The sequence below is a fragment of the Vicugna pacos genome, chromosome 10, assembly GCF_048564905.1.
Source record: "Vicugna pacos chromosome 10, VicPac4, whole genome shotgun sequence".
In the NCBI taxonomy this organism is placed as follows: Eukaryota; Metazoa; Chordata; class Mammalia; order Artiodactyla; family Camelidae; genus Vicugna; species Vicugna pacos.
In genome coordinates this window covers 14,754,555-14,775,560 of record NC_132996.1, presented here as the reverse complement: position 1 = coordinate 14,775,560, position 21,006 = coordinate 14,754,555, and the positions used below count along the sequence as shown (strand labels likewise).

General features: G+C 37.7%; 1 protein-coding gene across 1 annotated transcript in view; it reads right to left on the bottom strand.

Annotated features, from left to right (window-relative positions):
* The window catches only part of NOX4 (NADPH oxidase 4), a 126,258-nt gene that overhangs the window by 23,277 nt on the left and 81,975 nt on the right, over window positions 1–21,006 (bottom strand). Inside the window, exon 13 of the mRNA XM_006218368.4 lies at window positions 9,162–9,243. Within this exon, the coding sequence (XP_006218430.2) occupies window positions 9,162–9,243 (82 nt within the window). The remainder of the gene's footprint in view (window positions 1–9,161; window positions 9,244–21,006) is intronic.

Here is a 21,006-nt window from a genome sequence, read left to right as displayed (position 1 = left end):
TAAATAGATTTCCTTCTTGGGTTTTAATACTAACTCAAAAACCCAGGAAAACTTGGACACTGTGTTAAAACAGTTCAGCCCAGTTGTTGCCTCCATTTGCTGACACACAATAGGCACTAAACAAATATTTGCTGAAAGAAGTTGAAGGAACAAAATATGCTCAACACGTTCATTTGCCTTCAACTTTAATTTAGAGACAATATTCTTGAGACCTCATTCACTAGAGGGGAGCATGCTCACAGCAGGGTGAAATTTTCTGTTCTCAAAATGTTCATAGCAATTACTTTCAGTACAGACATTTTAACAGCAAAAATCAGCCTTTAAAAATCCAAGTGGGAGGAAAAAAAAAAACTTAAGAGGGTTATTAAAGAAAATGAATAAAACTACGTGTTTAATATATAGTAATAGAGTGAATTAGAATGCAGGCTCTAACCGGAGTTTCAGTCATGGCTCCACCAGCTAATAGCTGTGTGACCTTGAGCAAGCTCCCTATCTCTCACACCTCAATTATATCCTCTGTAAATACAAAGTGATAAAATAATACACATCTCACTGGTTATTGCAAGGAGTAAATGAAATAATTCAGGCAAAGCAATGACTACTGATTTCCTACCCTTTATGTATTTTCCTCATTCCCAATTGGTGGTGGTGTTATAGTAATGTATCCTCTTAAGATAAAAAAACAAGCAAAATTGTATTTCCCACCCATTCTTACAAATGGCGGCAGCCATAATACCCAGCTGAGGCTAATAAGATGGACGAGGTTTTGGGCTGGCATTCTGAGAAGTTCACTGAAAGGGAGACCACCTTGGCTTGCCTGCACTTTACATGCTCTTTGCCCTTCTTCCTCCTGCCTGGAGTGAGAACGTGACGCTGAAGCTGAAGGAGACGTCTGGCCATCACGAGTGGGAAAGGGGAAGGGAGTTGCAGGCCCCCCAGATGGAACATGCTGACACTGAACCAATAGAAGCCACCACTTCCCTTGGTACTTCTTGTTCCATGAGAAAAATAAGCCCCCATCAATTTTAGCTATGTCTCTGCTTTATGTAGCCGAATGCAAATATACCTGTTAAAGCTTTTGACATGGTGTCTGGACACAGTAAGCATGGGATAAAGGTTAGGTATCATTATGAAGAGTTGTAATTTACATCCATTTAATGCTGATGCAAACATACATTTCTGGACAATGGTTTGCCTTTTTATCTTTATCTAATTAGCTTTTACTTTAAAAAGTTCTTGTAATTAAAAAAAAATCAAAAACTATCGGAGACTCTTATCTCTGAAAACTAAAATGAGGTATCATAATAATGGATGCTCTTCATTAAATGGTGAACTTAACCCAGGGTCTACTCTAAATGTTCTATCCACACCTTCACTCTTAATCTACATTCTTTCACAGGAACTTTCACAGCAAAGTATAATCTCCCTCTTACTGCAGTGGGAACTAAAACTCAAAACTGCTAAGTAATTTTCTCAAAGCCACACTTCTATTAAGAAGAAAGACTGCTATTAGATTCTTTGTAAGTTTGCCTCCAAAGCTCATCTCCTTAATGATCACATATTAATGAGTACAGTCAATTATAAATTATTTTGGTTAGTGCTAATACATAAAGGCAAAACAGAATCTGAAAAGGGCATGCTGTGCCAAGAAACTCTTGGAAAATCCTGCTTTGCAGAATGGATAGATTCAGGAGCCATCCTTCATGTAACAGTTCTTTTCTGGGAAAAAAGTAAATGTGATGAACTGTTGCCCTGGAGAGGATAGTATTACAGGTTTAGACCATTCCACTCCCAGGACGTATCGTATGAGAAAAACAACAAGTGGGAGGGAGTTAAAAAGCTTGAGAAAGTCTTCACAATCTTTCTTTCTCTAATGGTCTCCAAATGTTAGTGTGCATCAGAATTTTTTGGAAGGCTTGCTAAAACAGAGTGCTGGGCTCCACCACCTGATTTTCTGGGTCTGTAAGTCTGGGGTAAAGTCTGAGAACTTGTATTTCTAACAATATCCCATGTGACAATGATGTTGCTGGTGGAGCAGGTTAAGGAGGACAGAGTGAGCTGGTACAGGTGGGGATTTTAAAGATGGTGACCTGGGCAGGCCCCTAAAATTTGACTTTAAATTTGGCAGGAGGTGGTGGGTGGTGGTCCACATTGTTTGCACTTCCGGAATGATGGAAGGAAAGAAACTTCACCAGCAGGGGGCTAAGAAACCTCTGTAATTAATGAGTGATTATTACCTAATGCAATCTTATGCATAAATGAGAGCAACACTGTCTGAAAATCTGCTTTGATTGATACCTGTTTCTTGGAGTTCTGAATTATTCACTCAAGGCTTTACAAAGAGAAATCGTTAATTAATTTAAGGGCTGCAAAAAAAAAACCTCTTTGGCAAGGAATTCCCATAAACTAGGCATATAATAAAAATTATACTACCATAACCATTATGAATTGATTAACTTTTAACTGCGTTTTTAATATTCATTTACACTATAGAGTTCATAAGCTGTTTCTAAAATCACGGTGTAACTCTGATAACATATTGCTCATCTAGAGCTGAGAATGCTGTTGAGGACTGTGCATCACCTTTTGCAAAAAGGAGGTCGTTTCCGTCCAAGAACGTTAAGATAGGATTTTAAGATTTTTAACAAAGGAAGAACTTCGGGCCATTTCCTCTCTCAACTGATAGACAATTTCTAAGTCAAAACAAACAAACCCCCTTCAAAACTTAAAACCAGCTGAGGTCTGAGGAGACGTGTGACAGCTGAGAATGCAGGATGAGGCAAAACAAGGAAAGTACCTAGCTTTCAAAGGCACTAGACGGAGAATCCAACGTGCTTAACTTAATCTCCTACGAAGTGTTTACTTCCTCAGCTTGTTTAGCGAGTTCAGCTGCCTGACATCCTAGCTATAGGCTTGGAATTTCCTGGAATTTATGGAAGTAGCTGGTGGTCCCCTGAAACACCAGGCAAACCATGACTGGAAGCTTGAAACTTTCGGCTCCACCTCCTATTCTCTGGAGAGGGGAAAGGGGATGGAATTGAAGTTAATAATTGACCATGCCTCTGTGATTAAACCCTCCAGAAAAGGGGTGTCCTGGTTGGTGAACACGTCTGTGGGCCAAGGGGGTGGCACACTTCCAACTCCACGGGGACAGAAGCTCCTGCGCTCAGGACCCTTCCAGGCCTCGCCCTGTGTTTCCTTTCACCTGGCTGTTCCTCCGTAAGCTTTTCATGTCCTTTATTGTATAATAAATTGGTGAGTGTTCCCCTGAGTTCTGTGAGCTGTTCTAGCAAATGACAGGATCCAAAGAGGGGGTCACAGGAACCCTGATTTCTAACTAATTTAGGCAGAAGTGGTGAATCACTTGGGGATCTACTACTTGTGTCTGGCATCTGAAGTGGGAGTGAACAATCTTATGAGACTGAGCTCTTAACATGTGGCATCTCTAACTCTGGTTAGTGGCAGAACTGAACTGAATTGCCAGATACCCAGCTGGTATAGAAGAATTGATTGGTGTGGGAAAAACTCTCACACGTCTGGTGCTAGAAGAATTGTATGTGAGAGTTAAGGAGAAACAGGAAACCTTCCTATAGTACTACTAATATATTCGAAATAGAGAAAAAGTCATGCTCTGAGAGACCTGCCATTTGTCCCGTTATGAGGACAGTAAGCCAGGCTGTGACTGAAGTGAAAAGCAATAAAAGAGACTAAAATAATGCCATTTGCAGCAACATGGATGGACCTAGAGATTGTCTAAGTAAGCCAGAAAGAGAAAGAAAAATACCATGTTGATATCACTCATATGTGGAATTTAAAAAAAAGAAAAGGAAAAACGAGGACACCAATGAACTCATCTACAAAACAGAAACAGTCTCACAGGCATAGTAAACAATCTTATGGCTACCGGGGAAAGGGGGTGGGAAGGGATAAATTTGAGAGTTTGAGATTTGCAAATGTTAGCCACTGTATATAAAAATAGATAAAAACCAAATTTCTTCTGTATAGCACAGGGAACTATATTCAGTATCTTGTAATAACCTTTAATAAAAAAGAATATGAAAATGAATACACACACACACACAGACTGGGACATTGTGCTATACACCAGAAATTGACACATTATAACTGACTATACTTCAATAAAAAAAGGCTTGAACTCCTTCCTTGAAGTTCTTCCTCTTCCTTCCCTTTTCATCCCCTTCCCCTCCCTCTCCCTTTTGTCTAACAGTCATCCTGTTGTGCTAATTGTACCTCCTAACATCCTCAGACATTTGTCTGCCTTTCCCTGTTACAAGTACGACAGCAGTGGCCCTTTATCACCTCCCTCCTGAATATGAAACGTGATCTCTCAATGAACCACCCATTTCATGGCTCCATATGTTGTTATGCTCTCTGTTTCATCTAAGAGGCCTCTTTGGTTTCATAGCACTTGTCAAAATTTTACCCAAAAGGATAATTAAACTTTACACGAATTACCTAGACAGAAAGGCACTTTATCTTCTCTCCTCCAATTGAATTTAGTGTACTTCTCTATAACTTATAAGACTTATCACATTGCTGTAACTTTAATTTCTCCATTAAACTCTGATTTGGCTTTTCCCCTGCTGGACCCTAGGTCCCCCAAAGCTATATACTATGCTTCCTAATAATTTTTGTATTTTCAGTCATTACAACTGCTTCTGGTGCATGTAATTGTTCAATAAATATTTGAAGAATGGAAAAATGGAGAGATGAGTAAATGAGAGGCAGTAGAGCCCAATTAGGTAAAATCTGAGGGCCAAACAGACCCGGTTTGAGACCAGGCTCTACCTTATGACTTTGGGTAAGTCACTTACCCTCTTTGAACTTAAGTCCCCTAATCTGTAAAATCTAAACTTGGGGAAATGGTACTGCCTAACTCATAGGAAGATGGTAAAGATTAAAATGCAAATAAAGCACATAACACAATCCTGGCTTGTAGAAAGTGTTAATGTTGGGCGTTTTCGGTTTTTTTTTATGAATGGGGATAACTTAGCTCAGGTGAATAATGTATTAGAGATGTGCAGACTGGACAAAAATTACTGAAGAGGGAGGGAGGGCCTTTGGGAAGAGAAAGGAAGACAACTTGGCGAGCAGATGAGGCCCAGAAAAGTCACCTGAAGCTCTGCAATTTAAGTATATTAACCAGTACCACCTTTTGAAGCCATTTTTAAGCAGCCCATTGGACATGACATTGGGTTGAGACATTGCTTTTATTGTCCAAATAATCAAAGTGTCCTTGGGTGGCAAACTAGGCCAAGGAGAAAGAGCTCTGAATTTTGTCACAAATAACATTCCCCTCTCTACACAGCTTTGACACTGAGCATTCCAGAGAAGTTGATCTTTAAGAGAACCAAACAGAGGTACGCAAGTTTATTCCTCACTTTCACAATATTTTTATACTTATTATTAAACTTCCAGAGCCACTGGAATATGTTCTGCTGGTCTAATTGCCAAAATGGTTGCAAGTCCTTTGTGAGTAAAATTACGCCAAACGTTCTCAACCATTTACATCCCCAAGCTGCATTTACAAGGATAATAATATTTATAGCTACCCTCTAGTCTAAACACATTATAAAGCCAAATCCTTCAAAGTTAATAACAAAGATGCCAGCTGAGTAATGGGCAATAAAACTTAAGTTTCATTATCTCCGTTTCTTTCCTCTAACCTATGAATCAACACTTACTTTGTATTAAGTATGCATTCATTTTCTTCTTTTCACTCTGCTGTCTGTTTCTGACACACCTCTTCAGGCTCTGAGAATTTGCATGGTGCAATGTCTTCTATGATATTCTGATGAGAACAGAAGTGCCCGGCTTTGGCGATAGGTCAAATACGAGTTTGTGAATGTAGGAATGTGATTAATTAACATTATTATATTTTCAAACAATGGTTCTCAGCACCATCACAGGTAATATTTTTTTAAAAAAAAAAGCTTTCCATTAAAACACACACATTTCAAGAACTAGTCAGTTCTCCTCTTCATGAATATTTTTCTCTTAAACATAACACCCTTTTCCATGTTTTATTGTCTGTTGGGTGTCTCCTGATCGAATGCTTAAGGTTGCAGGCACACTATGCTAACCAGAGAGCCGACTCTCAGTCCCAGTTACCGCGGCCCACTCGTCAGCCGGCATTAACTAGAGCAGAGTGAGTCTCCTGTAACTAAAGGACGTCAGCCAGCTACACGACTCTCTGTAAGTAGCACTCTGTGACGCTGCATCATATACGGCAAATAAGTCACTTCCTAACCTACGTTTTAGCTCGTAAAACGTGCCTCTCACTAATGGAATCTATATTCAATGAGTCAGTAAAAGAACTAGAAAAATCAATGCAAATAGGGAGACTGCATCATGAACGAAAGCAACAAATACTAATGGTTCGGTTACATTTTTGGCTTTCCAGAAGATTCTGTGGGTCCCCAAATGACAGATTCCTTGACTTTTAGTTATCTTTAATAATGAATAGGGTATATTTGAGAGTGAAGATAAATGGGAGAATAAATGAGAGTCTTTAAAATCTTGAATAGTATGAAATTAGTTTGAATTAGGTCCAGACATACACAAATCCCCGCCCACTTGTATTTACTGATGGGTCCTTACCACAACTTCCTCTTCTTCTACCCAGCATTCTTTACGCGGGCACTGTTTCGGGTTTTTGCTCCTATGCCCTTTCCAGGACCAACTCAGCACTCCCTAGGCACAGCACAAATTGAATTATATTATCCTTTCTCTATCCCACGAGCGCCTCCTAAAATTCTGCCAAACGAGACAATTAACCAGCAGCAAGAAGATGAAAGCACTTAATATTCTGTAACTTAAACAAACTAATTGCATTTAAGCCAGATTTTTATATAAATATTATTCAGACCCAGAAACCTTTAATTAGCATGCTTTCATTTGATAGTTCAGAAAACTGAAGCTCATAAAGATGTTAAGTGGTCATCTATGCAGTGCCATCGGCATCTGGCGGTAATTTAGAAATACTGAATAAACAGTACTTCTCTAAATATTAATAAGGGCGGGGGGACAAAAGTATCTTGACATAAGAGCTCTCCTGTAAGATAAATGAATAATCTATTTCCTTATGGTGTTTGGAAACATGCAAATCTAGTTAATTCTATATGCAATTTGAAGTGAATAGCAATAAATAACATTTGCAGCTAAAAAGCAGTATTTCCTAGGTGTCAAGGTCAGTTAAAATATTTTTATTACTTCACTTAATCCTTATATCACCTATGAATGGTGAGTACTTTCTCCTTTTATGCAGGTGGAACTGAGGCACAGAGGGTTAAGTCGCCCAGGTCACAGTCAGCAGGTCAGCAGGTAAGATAGTCTGGGTCAGGGTCCACACTCTTTTTTTTTGGTGGGGGGTGGAGGAATTCACAAATCTGTGGACCGCACACACCAGTGAGGATTCCATGTTGCTGGGGAAGGATCCACACTCTTAACTGTCATAACATGAGGTGTATGGCATCAATGGATGATTTTCATTCTTCTAATCTATAGATGTCAAAAAGTTGTCAAAAACCCCAAGGGTTAGACACTGACAAAGACACTGTCAACATGGCATCTCTGTTAAATATTGGAACGGGTCACATCATGAGAAAAGTCACTAAGAACAAGATCACTATGAGAAATGTCATCTAAAACAAGAAGGATACACGGAAGACGCTATAGCTAAGGAAACCTAGGGAAACAGCTGCCAGCAGATATCCAGCTGAGAAACCTCTCTGATTTCCCCTTGAAGCAATGATGTCAGTCAGACAAGAAGCCTCCGAGGCAGAAAAGCAAGTATCATTGGCCCGTGCAGATCACAGCAGTGGGCAAAAATACCGGTAGACATGCATGGACCCCTTCAGGCAACTCCACGCCCCTTGTCAACACATACACGAAGAATAATGTACCCATGCAAGGCTGGTCCAGGCACATGCATGTCCCTGTGTGTATTAAGAGAACATTGGAAGATCATTGCTGGAGATTAAACCTGGGTTAATCTCTAAACCTGAAACAATGAACAGACAGTTCAGATTCTACATTTATTTTGTGATCAGAATTAAATAAATATTATCAAAGCTAAGCATCAGGGGAAAAAAAAAATCCCAGAAAGTGACGTTCAGGGAACACCAGAATAAATTGCCAAACTGATCAAAGAAGGAATCATTTAGCATTGTGATGAGTTTTGATAAAATATGTGTATAAACCAAGCTCTAATTCTTTAATTTGGTAACCTTTTTTATTCTGTTTCAGGTAACAGTTTATTCATTCTTTAGCCTGCTGCACACCTGGCGGTAAAGAGAGTCAGGTTACTCAAAAAGTAGAGGGTACTCCGGGCTTCCATAGGAAGGATCAAGATACCAGCATACACTGTTTTTTAGGGAAGAGGATGCCTAATAAGATCTGCTATCTGCTACTCGGGGGGAGGGTATAGCTCAGAGGTAGAGCACATGCTTAGCATGAACGAGGTCCTGGGTTCAATCCCTCGTACCTCCATTAAATAAATAAGTAAATAAATAAACCTAATTACCTCCCTCCAAAACAAACAAACAAACAAAACCCCATAAAAAACAAAAACAAAAAATCCCTGCTACTTATTCTCTGGGAAGATGAAGGCACACTGCTTCAACCAGTAAGTACACTTGGGGCACCTAAGGAAAGGTCTGCCCCACTTAAGAAAAGAGTCATCAAGATGGTAAAAAAAGAATATATAGAAATGGTTAAAAATCATATCTAGCACATGGTGATTTTGAAAACCACTTTTTAAATATAAATAAATCTTTACATTTGAAGGATAGAAAACAGGAAACCAGATGAGGGATCAGCCACAAAGTATCCGTCCCCGTTGATACAACATCAAGCAAAATGAAGCACGACCAGACACTGATGGAGTTACCCTATGGTGTGCACTCAGTGACAGCTCCCCGACCACAGCTGGGGTACACGTGCAGCGAGCTTTTCTCTCTGACCCAGCTGTGAAGAGTTGACACATTACATAGCTGCTGATGCCCTAGTTAGTTAGCTTGGGTTACTCGGGCTTTTTCAGAAATCCTAAAATAGGAAAACATTTTGTCTTTGCCCTTCCAAATCTCTCCCATCCTCATGCCCATGCCCTTCTCAATACCCAGGGAACTCTTACTGCTTACTTGGGATAATTTCTAGATTGGATGAAAGGCAGAATTTCAGAGTCTTGACTAGACGGAGGAAGCAGTAAATCTCGAAATCGTTCTGTCAAAAGAAAAATAAACATCAAGCTATTTAAAAAAAAGCATAAGATCATTTCAAAATACAATTATTTCCTAGTCTTTAAATTTGTTAACTATTTTAACTATGCAGCTTTTATGAGAAATTTACCCACCATTTTATACACTCTTAAACTACGTCTTTATTTCACTTTAATGACTATGCATATTTTTATGATTAATATATCACAACAGCATATATAAAAATAGCAAGAATCATTAGTATAGATTAATACTAAAATCTTATAAAGGAAAGGTGAGAAGAAACACATACGACCCATAAGTATACCAAGGGATGCACAATCTCATTAGTAACCTGTGAAATGCGAATTAAAACTACACACCGTAAGATAGCATTCGCATTACGTGGCAGTCAATTGACAGAAATTAATCTCCTAAGACAAAGTGCTAGAGAGGATGTGTATCAGCATAAGTTCTTATATATGTCTGGAGGGAATGAAAGTTGGTGCAATAGTTTTGGAAAACAATTTGGTATTATCTTTTAAGTTTAACCTTTGCATATCCTATGGGCCAATATTTCCATTCCGAGGTATATATTCTGCAGAAACTTTCATAGTGTCTCAGGCAGCAATTAACAGGATATTCATAGCAGCACTGTTCAGAACGACATAAATGGAAACAACTCAATTGCTAATAACAGTAAATCCATCACTAACTGAAGGAGAGCAGTTTCCACGAAATACTGAAAATCTACACTTGATGACAGCTATCTTCTCCAGGCCACTGAATAGTTAGATGTAAAATGTTTGTGACCACAGTGGTTACAAAGTGTGGCTGAGGCTCAAGATGTAGATTTTATCTTCATATTTATGAACACATATTGAATCAGATGTTTAACTGACCTTGACTTTGCACTTTGTTTTCACCACTGACAGTTCTTATAACACACTTGGAGAGGAAGTAAGATTCAGACGGAGGTGGCTGTACCCTACAGTCCACAGATCCAAGAACGCACTTTATTTTTCTCCTTTAAGCATACCTACTCTTTGATTTGAGTTCACATTTTTCAAAATAATTTTATTAACTGACGTACTGCTACTTTTGATCAACAAAACTATTATAATAAGATGACTAATAAATTTTTCTTATGATATGACCCTTGCTTTTCAGTCTCCTTTCCAATCGATGTAGTATCCCACCAAATTAGTGATTTGCAGTGTTTCTCTTTTTTCTTTTTTTACCCTCCATTTATCCCTTTCCTAAAATGGGTCTTGAAAAACATAAAGCCAAAGCCCAATGTCAAATGTGCACTTTACACATCAAGTATAGAACTGTTCACTCAAACAGCTACATTAGATATGACATATCCTTGGATGCTAAAAATTAATATAAATTAAATTTTTACTGAATGATTCCAAATTGATTTAAATGCAAAGAAAAAAATCAGAATTATTAATAAAAACAACCATAATATAACACAGCTACAATTCTCCATTTATATAATCACAAAGTTCATTTGGTTGTAAATCGGAAAGAAAACCTCTGGAGATGACACTATATTGATAGGACTAAACCAACAAACCAACTAACAAACAAAAACAACACCCCTCACACAGCAAAAGTAGCATATGAAAGAGCGCTTATAAAGCTACCCAAACTATGAAGTCTACAGTTAATAGCACTACATTTGAAGCATCCTTTAATCTGAGCGTCATAAACGCAAGGGCTACCAAGTGAACATGAAGCCTCCTGAGCAGCTATCATGACAGTCAAATAAAAGTTCATATATACACAGACAGAAAACCTACATAGCATCTTAAATTGTACTTTTTTAAACTTCTATCTTTATCATTATATTTATAAATTCCTAAATGTGAAGAATGAACTTTATAAAAGTATAATGAGTGTTTATTTTTATGAGAATAAAAATAAATGATAAAATTATCCTAAGAAAAATCCAAGTAAAAGAAAAGTTGTTTGTAATTCTTACATTAATCCTTTAGTCTCCTAGATTTCGACCATTTAATTAGTATCCCATTCTTTATCTGACGCTAAGGAAAAGACCAAAATATATTGATGTTTCCTTTGTTAAGTAGCAGAAATTTTTAAGTAATACTTCTTCTATTGGAGCAAAATGTCACACCAGATGATTCTCAGTAGGCCCAGAGACTATCTCTAAAGAAAAAGGCAGTCATCCAAAAACTAGAGCTCAGTCCTTTCACAGGGCTTCCGAAAACAATGTCATTAAAGCCACTGAAAAGAACCGGAGGATTTTCTGCAGACTGGTATCTTGATGAGCTGACTGATGAGGTGATAATGTCCGAACAAGATCCTCTACCAGTGGGGGATAGATCTTAGTTAACACAAGCTTCTGCAGACTTTCACCCCCTCTTCCTTTCTCCCATTCAATCAACAAATGGATTCTGAGGCTACCAGACCTGGATGACAAACTGAGCACAATTACATTAACACGGGGTCTCTGGACAATCAATTGTGAGACAATATTTATTTGAAAGCAAAGGTGAGAAAAACAAAATACTCTTTCCAATTCTAAGTCAAACTTTTCTGTACATTCACTGTAACTCAAGCTCTTTATTTTCCCCTTTGCGGAAAACAGTCAATCTGTAATCCTCCTCAATATGCAGAAGGTAATAAATGCAATAAAAATCTGCATAACAACAAAATAATATGCAAATATATTCCTGGAATGAGAAAAAATTAAAATCTTCTCCCTAACACTATTAAAAGAAAGAAGAAAAAAAGAGAACAGCACAGTCGGCAGGCAGCCTCCAGCCCTCAGATATCAGAGTCTGCCTCAGGTGCAGGGGAAACGCCTTTCCCAGAACAGCTGGAATCCAGTGACTAAACAGAGCAGCCAGGGGTGTTTCATCTGGACACAGGCAACTCTGATGGGCAGTATTTGCCCCAGAGCTTCCCATCACTTTGGCTGAGGCTTTGTAGAGACCACATGGGGATTCAGCTTCTTCCTCTACCCAATCCCACTTAGCTTCCCCCTCCCTTCACAGGTACTGATCCCTGAAACTCATTTTACATCCACAAATTACTCCTCAAAGTCAGTTTCTGGTGAACCCAACGTGCAACAGGACAGACCTCCACTTTGTACTCAGACATCCTGTCACATTCTTAGTTTGTACTGGGCTAGATGCATGTGTGTGTAGTTAAGTCAGAATAAATCATTTCCTTTCTAGTCCTTTCCAGAAGTAACGTAACTAACACCTTCACTGCAAGTACAGAAGTTCATTGTTAAGACGAAATGCTCTCAGAAACGCCCTCAGACATGCATACTTTGGAACAAGTAATATCATCTAATCTGGGCTGATGGTGGAAGAAATAACCAAGTGGCCCTTCAGGCCATGTGGTGTACTAGCCAGCTGCACCATGCCCCGTCCTGCAGTCCATGAGATGCACACAGCCATCAAGCCTTCAGGTGACAGTGTCAGTGGGAAATGTAGAAAATTATAATCTACACTGATATGAAAAATATATAGGAAACAGAGGTTAAACATTCTAAAATGTATACAGTAGTTCAGTAGACTGAACACCCTTATAGTCTTTTATTATGAAATATAATAAATCAATTCAACAGTAATAAACCAAGAAAAGATAATGATTAACAAAAAAGTAAATGTTAAATTTATTTGCTTTTTTCAAGAAAGTTGGTGATGAGCATGTAACCTGAACAAAATGTTTGTCAATATTTGTCATCCACGCTGGAAGCCATCACGATTTCACTGAACACACGAACACTGCTGATGATGAATCAGCTTCTACTTCAAAAGTTATCCATTATTTTAAGAAAACAATGCCCAGTGATGGTAATTTAACACAAATATACAGGAGATGCAGGAGGATCAATGTCATGGAAAAAGAAGTAACTTGACAATAACCGGGATCCAGGTGGCCTGGCCTTTGTGCAGTGCCAAGTTAAAGACCGGCTATTCATCCAAAGATAATAGGGCAATTCCAATTTCATAGGATTGCTCAAAAATAAACCATTAATACACAGGAAGGTGAGTAGGAGTGAGAAGAGAGTACATTTTAAGTGTCCATAAACGTCTTTTAAAAATTTTAAATTTTATTTATTAATTTTTTTATTGAAGTATAGTCAATCACAATGTGTCCATTTCTGGTGCACAGCACAATGCCCTAGTCATGCATACACATACATATTTTCATTTTCATTTTTTTCATTAAAGGTTATTACAAGATATTGAGCATAGTTTCCTGTGCTATACAGAAGAAACTATTTTTTATCTATTTTTTTATATAGTGGCTAACATTCATAAATCTCAAACTCCCAAATTTATCCCTTCCCACCTCCTTTCCCCAGTAGCCATGAGATTGTTTACTATGTCTGAGAGTCTTTCTGTTTTGTACATGACTTCATAGTATCTTTTAAACTCTCTTACACTCCTTCCACTGAGGGTCTGTGTCAACATCCTCTACTGAAAGGCAGCGTTTAACCCCCAAGGATTTCCTGTTACTATTTTCAAGTTAAGAGGAATAGGTACTTGTATCACTTTTTTTTTCTCTTCTATCTTTCCCTTCTACATTCAATTTTCTGTTCTTCTTGCTTTTTTTTTTAAATGAAACTCAATCCCTTCCAATGAAAATTCCTTTCTCTCACTTCTCTAGTCATTTTCTACCCATCCCCTATACTGTACCACAAAACCCCAAAAAGAGTTCAAAATACATCCTTCTCTTTGGAAACGGAATTGCACAGAAGAAAGCAAGTTGGTCAAGCCCAGGTTCTGGTTCATGAGGTAGGGGCTGGGGGTGAGGTCTTCAAACATGTACACTTTCACAATTTTTATAGAATTACAAAAGCATGGGGTCTGCCTATTGCAGTTAAAGAAGAAACAATGGCATGGATGAAGAAGTAAATTTAAGACTAGCAGTAAGACATGAGAAATATTTCTTTCTACCTAAAAGTACAAAACATCAAGAGTAAATTAAGACAAAAATAATATAAAGGAGAGAGAAGCAGGAGATTCTATTAATAACGGGATTCTGACAGTGCTGAGTATGTTTATTCCCGTCATGCATTCTGGAATTAGGGTGGATTCAGGGGCCCACTGGGCTTATCATGACACAGACTAAAGTCAAACAGTATGGAGATTCCTCAAAAGACTAAGAATAGACTTACCGTATGACCCAGGAATTCCACTCCTGGGCATATATCCAGAAGGAACCCTACTTCAAAATGACACATGCACCCCAATGTTCATAGCAGCACTATTTACAATAGCCAAGACATGGAAACAGCCTAAATGTCCATCAACAGATGACTGGATAAAGAAGAGGTGGTATATTTATACAATGGAATACTACTCAGCCATAAAAACTGACAACATAATGCCATTTGCAGCAACATGGATGCTCCTGGAGAATGCCATTCTAAGTGAAGTAAGCCAGAAAGAGAAAGAAAAATAACATATGAGATCGCTTATATGTGGAATCTAAAAAAAAAAAAAAAAAAAAACAAAGCATAAATACAAAACAGAAACAGACTCATAGACATAGAATATAAACTTGTGTTTGCCAAGGGGGCAGAGGGTGGGAAGGGATAGACTGGAATTTCAAAATTGTAGAATAGATAAACAAGATTATACTACATAGCACAGGGAAATATATACAAGATCTTATAGTAGCTCACAGAGAAAAAAATGTGACAATGAATATATATATATGTTCATGTATAACTGAAAAATTGTGCTCTACACTGCAATTTGACACAACATTGTAAAATGATCATAAATCAATAAAAAATGTTAAAAAACAAACAAACAAAAAACTTCATTAACTTCCCGTAAGACCTTACTGTTATTGGTCTACTATAGTAATATTTTATTTCCTCAGGAAACAGTGTCACATTAGAGTTAATGTTTCATTCCCCCAAAGTTGAATATTTCTCTTCCACCCATGCACAGTCAACCCGTCCAAAGAGCCGCAGAGTAACTGGGTCATTTTACAGTTTTATCCTTGACACGTTGAAGGGTTGTTCTCAAAGGGACTGGACTATCCCCTTATTAAAGGAGTTCAGAATCTATAAACTGACTCAAATCTGGGAACTGGATGAAGGGCCGTGACTCTTACTGAGATGATTCAGGTCATGCTTCTGTTTGCCAATCCCTGAATTTTCTTTTCATTTGTACAAATCAAGTAGAACTTTACGAGGCTGCCCATCTATTTGTGTCCTAAGGACACCATGGTCAGTTAGTCAACACCAAAGATCTCAGCAGGTCAGTCCACTCTGAACACTATTCCAGCCATGCTGCCAATAATGGTAGCCACACTCATCTTGGCTTTATCAGTTACATGCTGCCCCTTAGCCCCTGCCTCTCAGGGACCTCATCAGCTTCACTGAGCTCAAGGAGCCCACTTCAGTGACAGTCTCTCTCATTAGTCATTCTCAGCCTGCAAACTGTCACCAGAGAGCCCTTCAAAGCTTCGAGAATGCCTATCACAATGTATTGCTCAAAGCTGTAGTCAAAGAGTCCTTTACATGAGTCTAGTTAAGGGGTTCATAGTCATCACATATAAGAAGTTCTCTCTTGCTTTCCAGTGTCTCTAAGGTGTTGGATGACTTCATCCACAATATATCTAGGAAGTCTACAGGCATGTATACCAAAGAGTCAAGAAAAAAAAAGTTTAAGATTTGAAACAGGAGGTTAAAAGGCATTAACTTTTATTTCACCTATATCTTGTTTGTATTTTTAAGAGAACTTATCTAAGAGTAATAGTTTTTAAAAAGATAGATATGTATACTGTCACACACACACACACACACCCCTTCAAGGGCGCTTGTCATTCACACACCCTACATTACAGTTTTTGTAACACTGTCCCCTTTTCTACCTCCTGAGGAAGACACAACACTGATGCAGAAGCAGTGTGCACACACACGCACACACATATGCACATGCTGCTTAAAAGAGAAGGTACGAATTAATTTTTCCCATAGCATTTGGGAAGTACTAATTAAATATACAAACAAAATTTGTACATTTAAATTTTTTTTTAGCAACTATTTGTGATCACGTACTAAAAATCAGGCACCCAGTTGGATCTTCAATAAACTAAAGGTCTAGTAAGGAAGAAGTGTGTTATCAAAAGCTATGTACCCTACAAATAAATAAGTGACAAATGCATACTCCAAATACCCAGAAAAACAGAACCACCAACTCTGCCTGGATACACTGGTAACAGAAAGCAAAAGAAGCAGGGAGGTTTTATGAAAAGGTGAAACGAACCAAAAAAGAAGTCCTTCTAATCCAAGATGCCAGACGAAGCAAATAATTTTGCTAGTATTTTTGCTGACTTCTACATAACCTTTAATGACAGAGGATTTAAAATTGAGAGTAAAACTAACACTTTGAGCCCAGTGAACTTTTATCAGCTAAATCATGCTTTATTCATTCTTCACTCTCTCAACAAACTTCTATTAAGGACCTATTGTTTGTCACACACTATGAAGAAAACAAATTCTTATTCTCAAGGGCAGCCCCTCTTATCACAAGAAATGCCAGGACAACAAAAGAACGGCAATGCTATTACAGCGCGATGGTGTTCAGGGCAGGCCGCCCAGAATGTGCCACTTCGGTATGTGGGTTATTTCAAGCTAAAGACAATCAAGGCCCAACTGACTCAGGAGGAGTTTTTACCCTCCCCTTAACTGCCTGAAAGGATTTAGATAGAGGGCCTTACTAGGAAGAGCTATTACCAGAGATAACTTTTTACATCAAAAAGATTTATCTGCATGGCATGGAAAACATTTCCTTACCAAACATTTGCTATTCCCATCTTCCCGTGAATTACCTTCCTCCCCTTTGAAGATACCTGGTGATGGCTTACAAGCCTCAAGTGCTTGACTGCCAGGGAGCCTCATATCTTTGGGGTTCCCATACGTAACTAAATTGAATTTGGGTGTTTTTCCTTGTTATGCCAATTTAATTATTAGGCCAGCCAAAGAACTTAGAAGGTAAGAAGGAAACAGTTTTCCTCCGCCTATCTATTTGAAAAAGAAATGAGAATATAATTACAAAATTACTTAAAGAGGGAAAGCTGTCCCCCCAGGGATTCAAAGAAATTAATGGTGTGTCAAAATTCAGTGTTTAATTTTCCTTAGGAAAAAAAAATATGCAAACTAATCTTAGGAAAAACAAATTACTTCAAAAAAATGAGAATTAAAAGGCAGATTTCCAGTAGTCCATCCAAACCAACTAGAAAGTTACAGACTATAAATTTTCCTTTCCTGAAAAGTTTAATTTCAAGTGAATGTTCTTTATTACCATGGTAACTCAGTCCTGAGTAACAATAGTTGCTATTTAAAATACTGCTTTCAAAGCAATATCAAAAGCGTTCAAATTAATACTATTTTAGATAAATCAGAAAATCTAGTTGTAGAGGCAAGACTATTTTCCCATTAAAGATATAGACAAATCTTCTGTTGATAAAATTCAAAATGGAAATGGACTGCAATTCTAGAGATTAAGAAAACCCAATCGGCGGCATGGCCTGGTTATATAAAACTACATCTCTACAAATATCCCATGTCAAAGGGATATTAAAAAAAAGAACCCAAAAAGCAGAATCCTGTACTTGTCTTATCCAAGAAAAACAAGCCCACACGGGCAACTCAGAAGATGAGAACACAGAGGACAATATAAACAACCAGAGTCCATAAAGGAGCCAGTCCTCTGAAAGGAGCTAGAGAGAAAGCCATCACTAAAATCCCGCACCTGGCATTTATCTTCCACAATATTCCCTGTGAGTTTTTCCCAACTATCCCCAAATTAATCTGTTACCATTCTTACTTGATGTGCAATTAAATTACCCTCATTTTAAGGTATATTTTTCTGGAAAGAATCATCCAGCTTTACATCAGCAACGGGTGGGGAAATGAGACAACTGCACCAACGCCACACGTTGTAGGTGAGGAGACTCAAAGCCAGACTGGCTGACGGACTGGCCCGGGGCCACATAGCTAGCAAGAGCCAAACAGATTTAAAAAACGGAAACAAAAAGAGAAACAGAAACAACCCTCCCTCCAAAAAAGAAAAACACTCATAGTGGAGTGTTCCTCCTCCTGCATCATACGGCTTCTGCCTCATTTTCAGGAGAGAAAATCCTGTCCTCTCTTTTCTCCCCTCCTCCCTCCCTTTTCTTCTTGCCTGAGGATTACATAATAGGAGAAAAATGCACCAGGGTCCTGTACAGTCTGTCTGCCTCCACACCTGGTGCCTTCAACAGTGTAAGGTCTGCAGGTAGGCAAAGAGGCATTACACAAAGGAAAACTATTTAACAGATCCTTTTATTTTCAGCGCAAACCCAGTGATAAAAGTCTGTTCCTTTAATATTCATTATTCCAGTTCCTACTTGTTAAACATACTATTTTTTTTAAAAAAATCAAAAGCTGCTTTTGAAAGAACTGCAAATAGACTTCTTGGCCTCTAAATACATCAATGAATCAATGTCTATAACTGACTTCCTTATAAAATATAAATTCTCTTCTATTGCCACAGAGTCGAAACTCCAAAAATTGACAGGATGAAAAAAAAAAAATAGAACAAAGATTCAAGGAAAGTGAAAGCAAGTAACAGAGGCATTTTTAGATGCACACATTATTGTTACTAAGCTTTCCACAATCTACCTCTTAAGGCAAATGTTTTCTTTTTATTTGTCACAGCAAATGTGCTTTTTTGACAATGTTGGCATTCAACAAAAGAAACACCTCAAAGTGATCAAGGCTCAGCTTGATACTAATTCAGTCCCTGCTTTCTGCACAAACTCTGAACACCCCCTGGGCGTATATTCAAGAAGGAATAGGCAATTTTATCCAAGACCCAGAGAAACTGAAGGTTTTTTTCTTTCTAATGTTTTTATGAAGTTCTAACCTAAAACCCTGGGCAACAAAATAAATGGTATGAAATATATGGTCCTTTGAAATCTATCAAAACTAACTGTGCCCTGGGAGACTTCTCTGTTCTTAACCACAGGACCTCCTGGTCAAAGACCAAGTATGTGAAATGATGGATTAGGAAACAGCAACAAGCAAATATTCAAATTCACTTTCTTCGTTAGGTTGTTTCAATGGACAAATACGGGTTTTCCTCCATTTCTCCGGTTTTCTTTAGCATGTGCATCCCCCACACTGGGGTTGCCTGTCCATTTAACTAAGCCCTGTCCAAAATTTCAGGGCCAACTCAGATTCCCATTTCTTGAAGACACCTTCACCAACTATGCCTCCTAGTATTAATTTTGTTTTTATTTTTATTTTCAGCGTAATTAGGTTAGGTGCTGCAGCAGAGGTTCCCAATCTCCTGTGGACTACAGAATCAAGTTCAATTTGTTTGGCTTGGTGTTCAATATTCTTTAAAAAAAACTGGCTCCTACAAACAGCCTTATCTCCTAATATTTCTAACTGTGAACTCTAAGCTCAGCTATATCATCATCTTACTGTTTGCTAATGACACCATGCCTTTTGTGGCAATGTAATCCTCCTTCCTAAGTGCCCTTTTCTGCCTAGAAAGCTCTTATTTTAACTTCTGTGTTCCAGCTCAAACATGTCTTACCACGCCTACATAAATTTCCTGATTTGCTATGGCAAAGTAAGTTACATCTTCTTAATGAACCATAATCGCATATTCTTGAGAGTAAAACGTCAATATTTTGCATCCTCATCAGCAACAGATATTATCAACAAAGAAAATATTTGTTACCTGAGCGGTGAAAAAAGTATTATGGCTATTCTAATTAACATTTATTTGAATATTATGATGATTTACTCTGTTTACAGAATATATCCATCTATTTTTTTCAGTTTATTTCTTATTTAAAGGAGCTCTTTATATATGGAAGGTATTAGTGTGCATTTGCTATAAGTACTTTTGTTGTTGTTGTTGTTCAATTCGCTTTTATTTTTTGGCATGATTTAAAGGTTTTGTGTCGTTAAATCTACCTACTTCTCTCTTGTGAGTTCTTCCATAATAGAGTGGCCTTTCACAAGGAGACTTTATTTTCTGTAGTTTCTTCTGACACCTTTACAGATTAACTTCTTTACCTTAAAGCACTTAACTTACCTGGAAGTAATTTCTGGTCACCTAAAGATTTAATTTTTTATAGTTAAGTGCCACATGCTTTGACTGTTTAAAAACTAACACTTCATATTGATTTATGGCACTTCTCTTTTTCATATGATATGTATTTTCATGTATTAAAGGGTCTGTTTCTAGGCTATTGTCCTTTGTTAATGTATTTCTTGTCACTTTTGCTCTAGTACCACAGTGCTTAAACTACTTGAACTTTATAGGAGGTAGTGTAATAAATTAGCACATACTTTAGCATAAGCTGAGCCTGAGTTCAAATCTCAACTCATCCACTTAATAGCTTCATGTTCCTGGGCACATTATTTAGCCCTGTGAATTCTTTGTTTGTTTGTAAAACTCATTTCACTTTATGTTTTAATAGAGCCAGTCCTATCTTGTTATTCAAATTTTTTCTAGATTTTCTTGTTACTCATTTTTAATTGTTTTCTTCCACTTTCTTCAAATAATTAATATCACTTTTTATTTTGAGTTCTGATTTTAATTGAAATTATATCAAGCCTATAAATCATTTTGGGAAGAATTAACAGTTTTAAATATTTTGCTTTTATAGCTACAAAAACTGCACGTTCCTCTCAAGTGTTCTATTCTGTAAAGAAATCTTTGTCTTTATATCACTTGATTCTCTACTCTCATCAAAGTTACATCGATTTTTTTCCTTT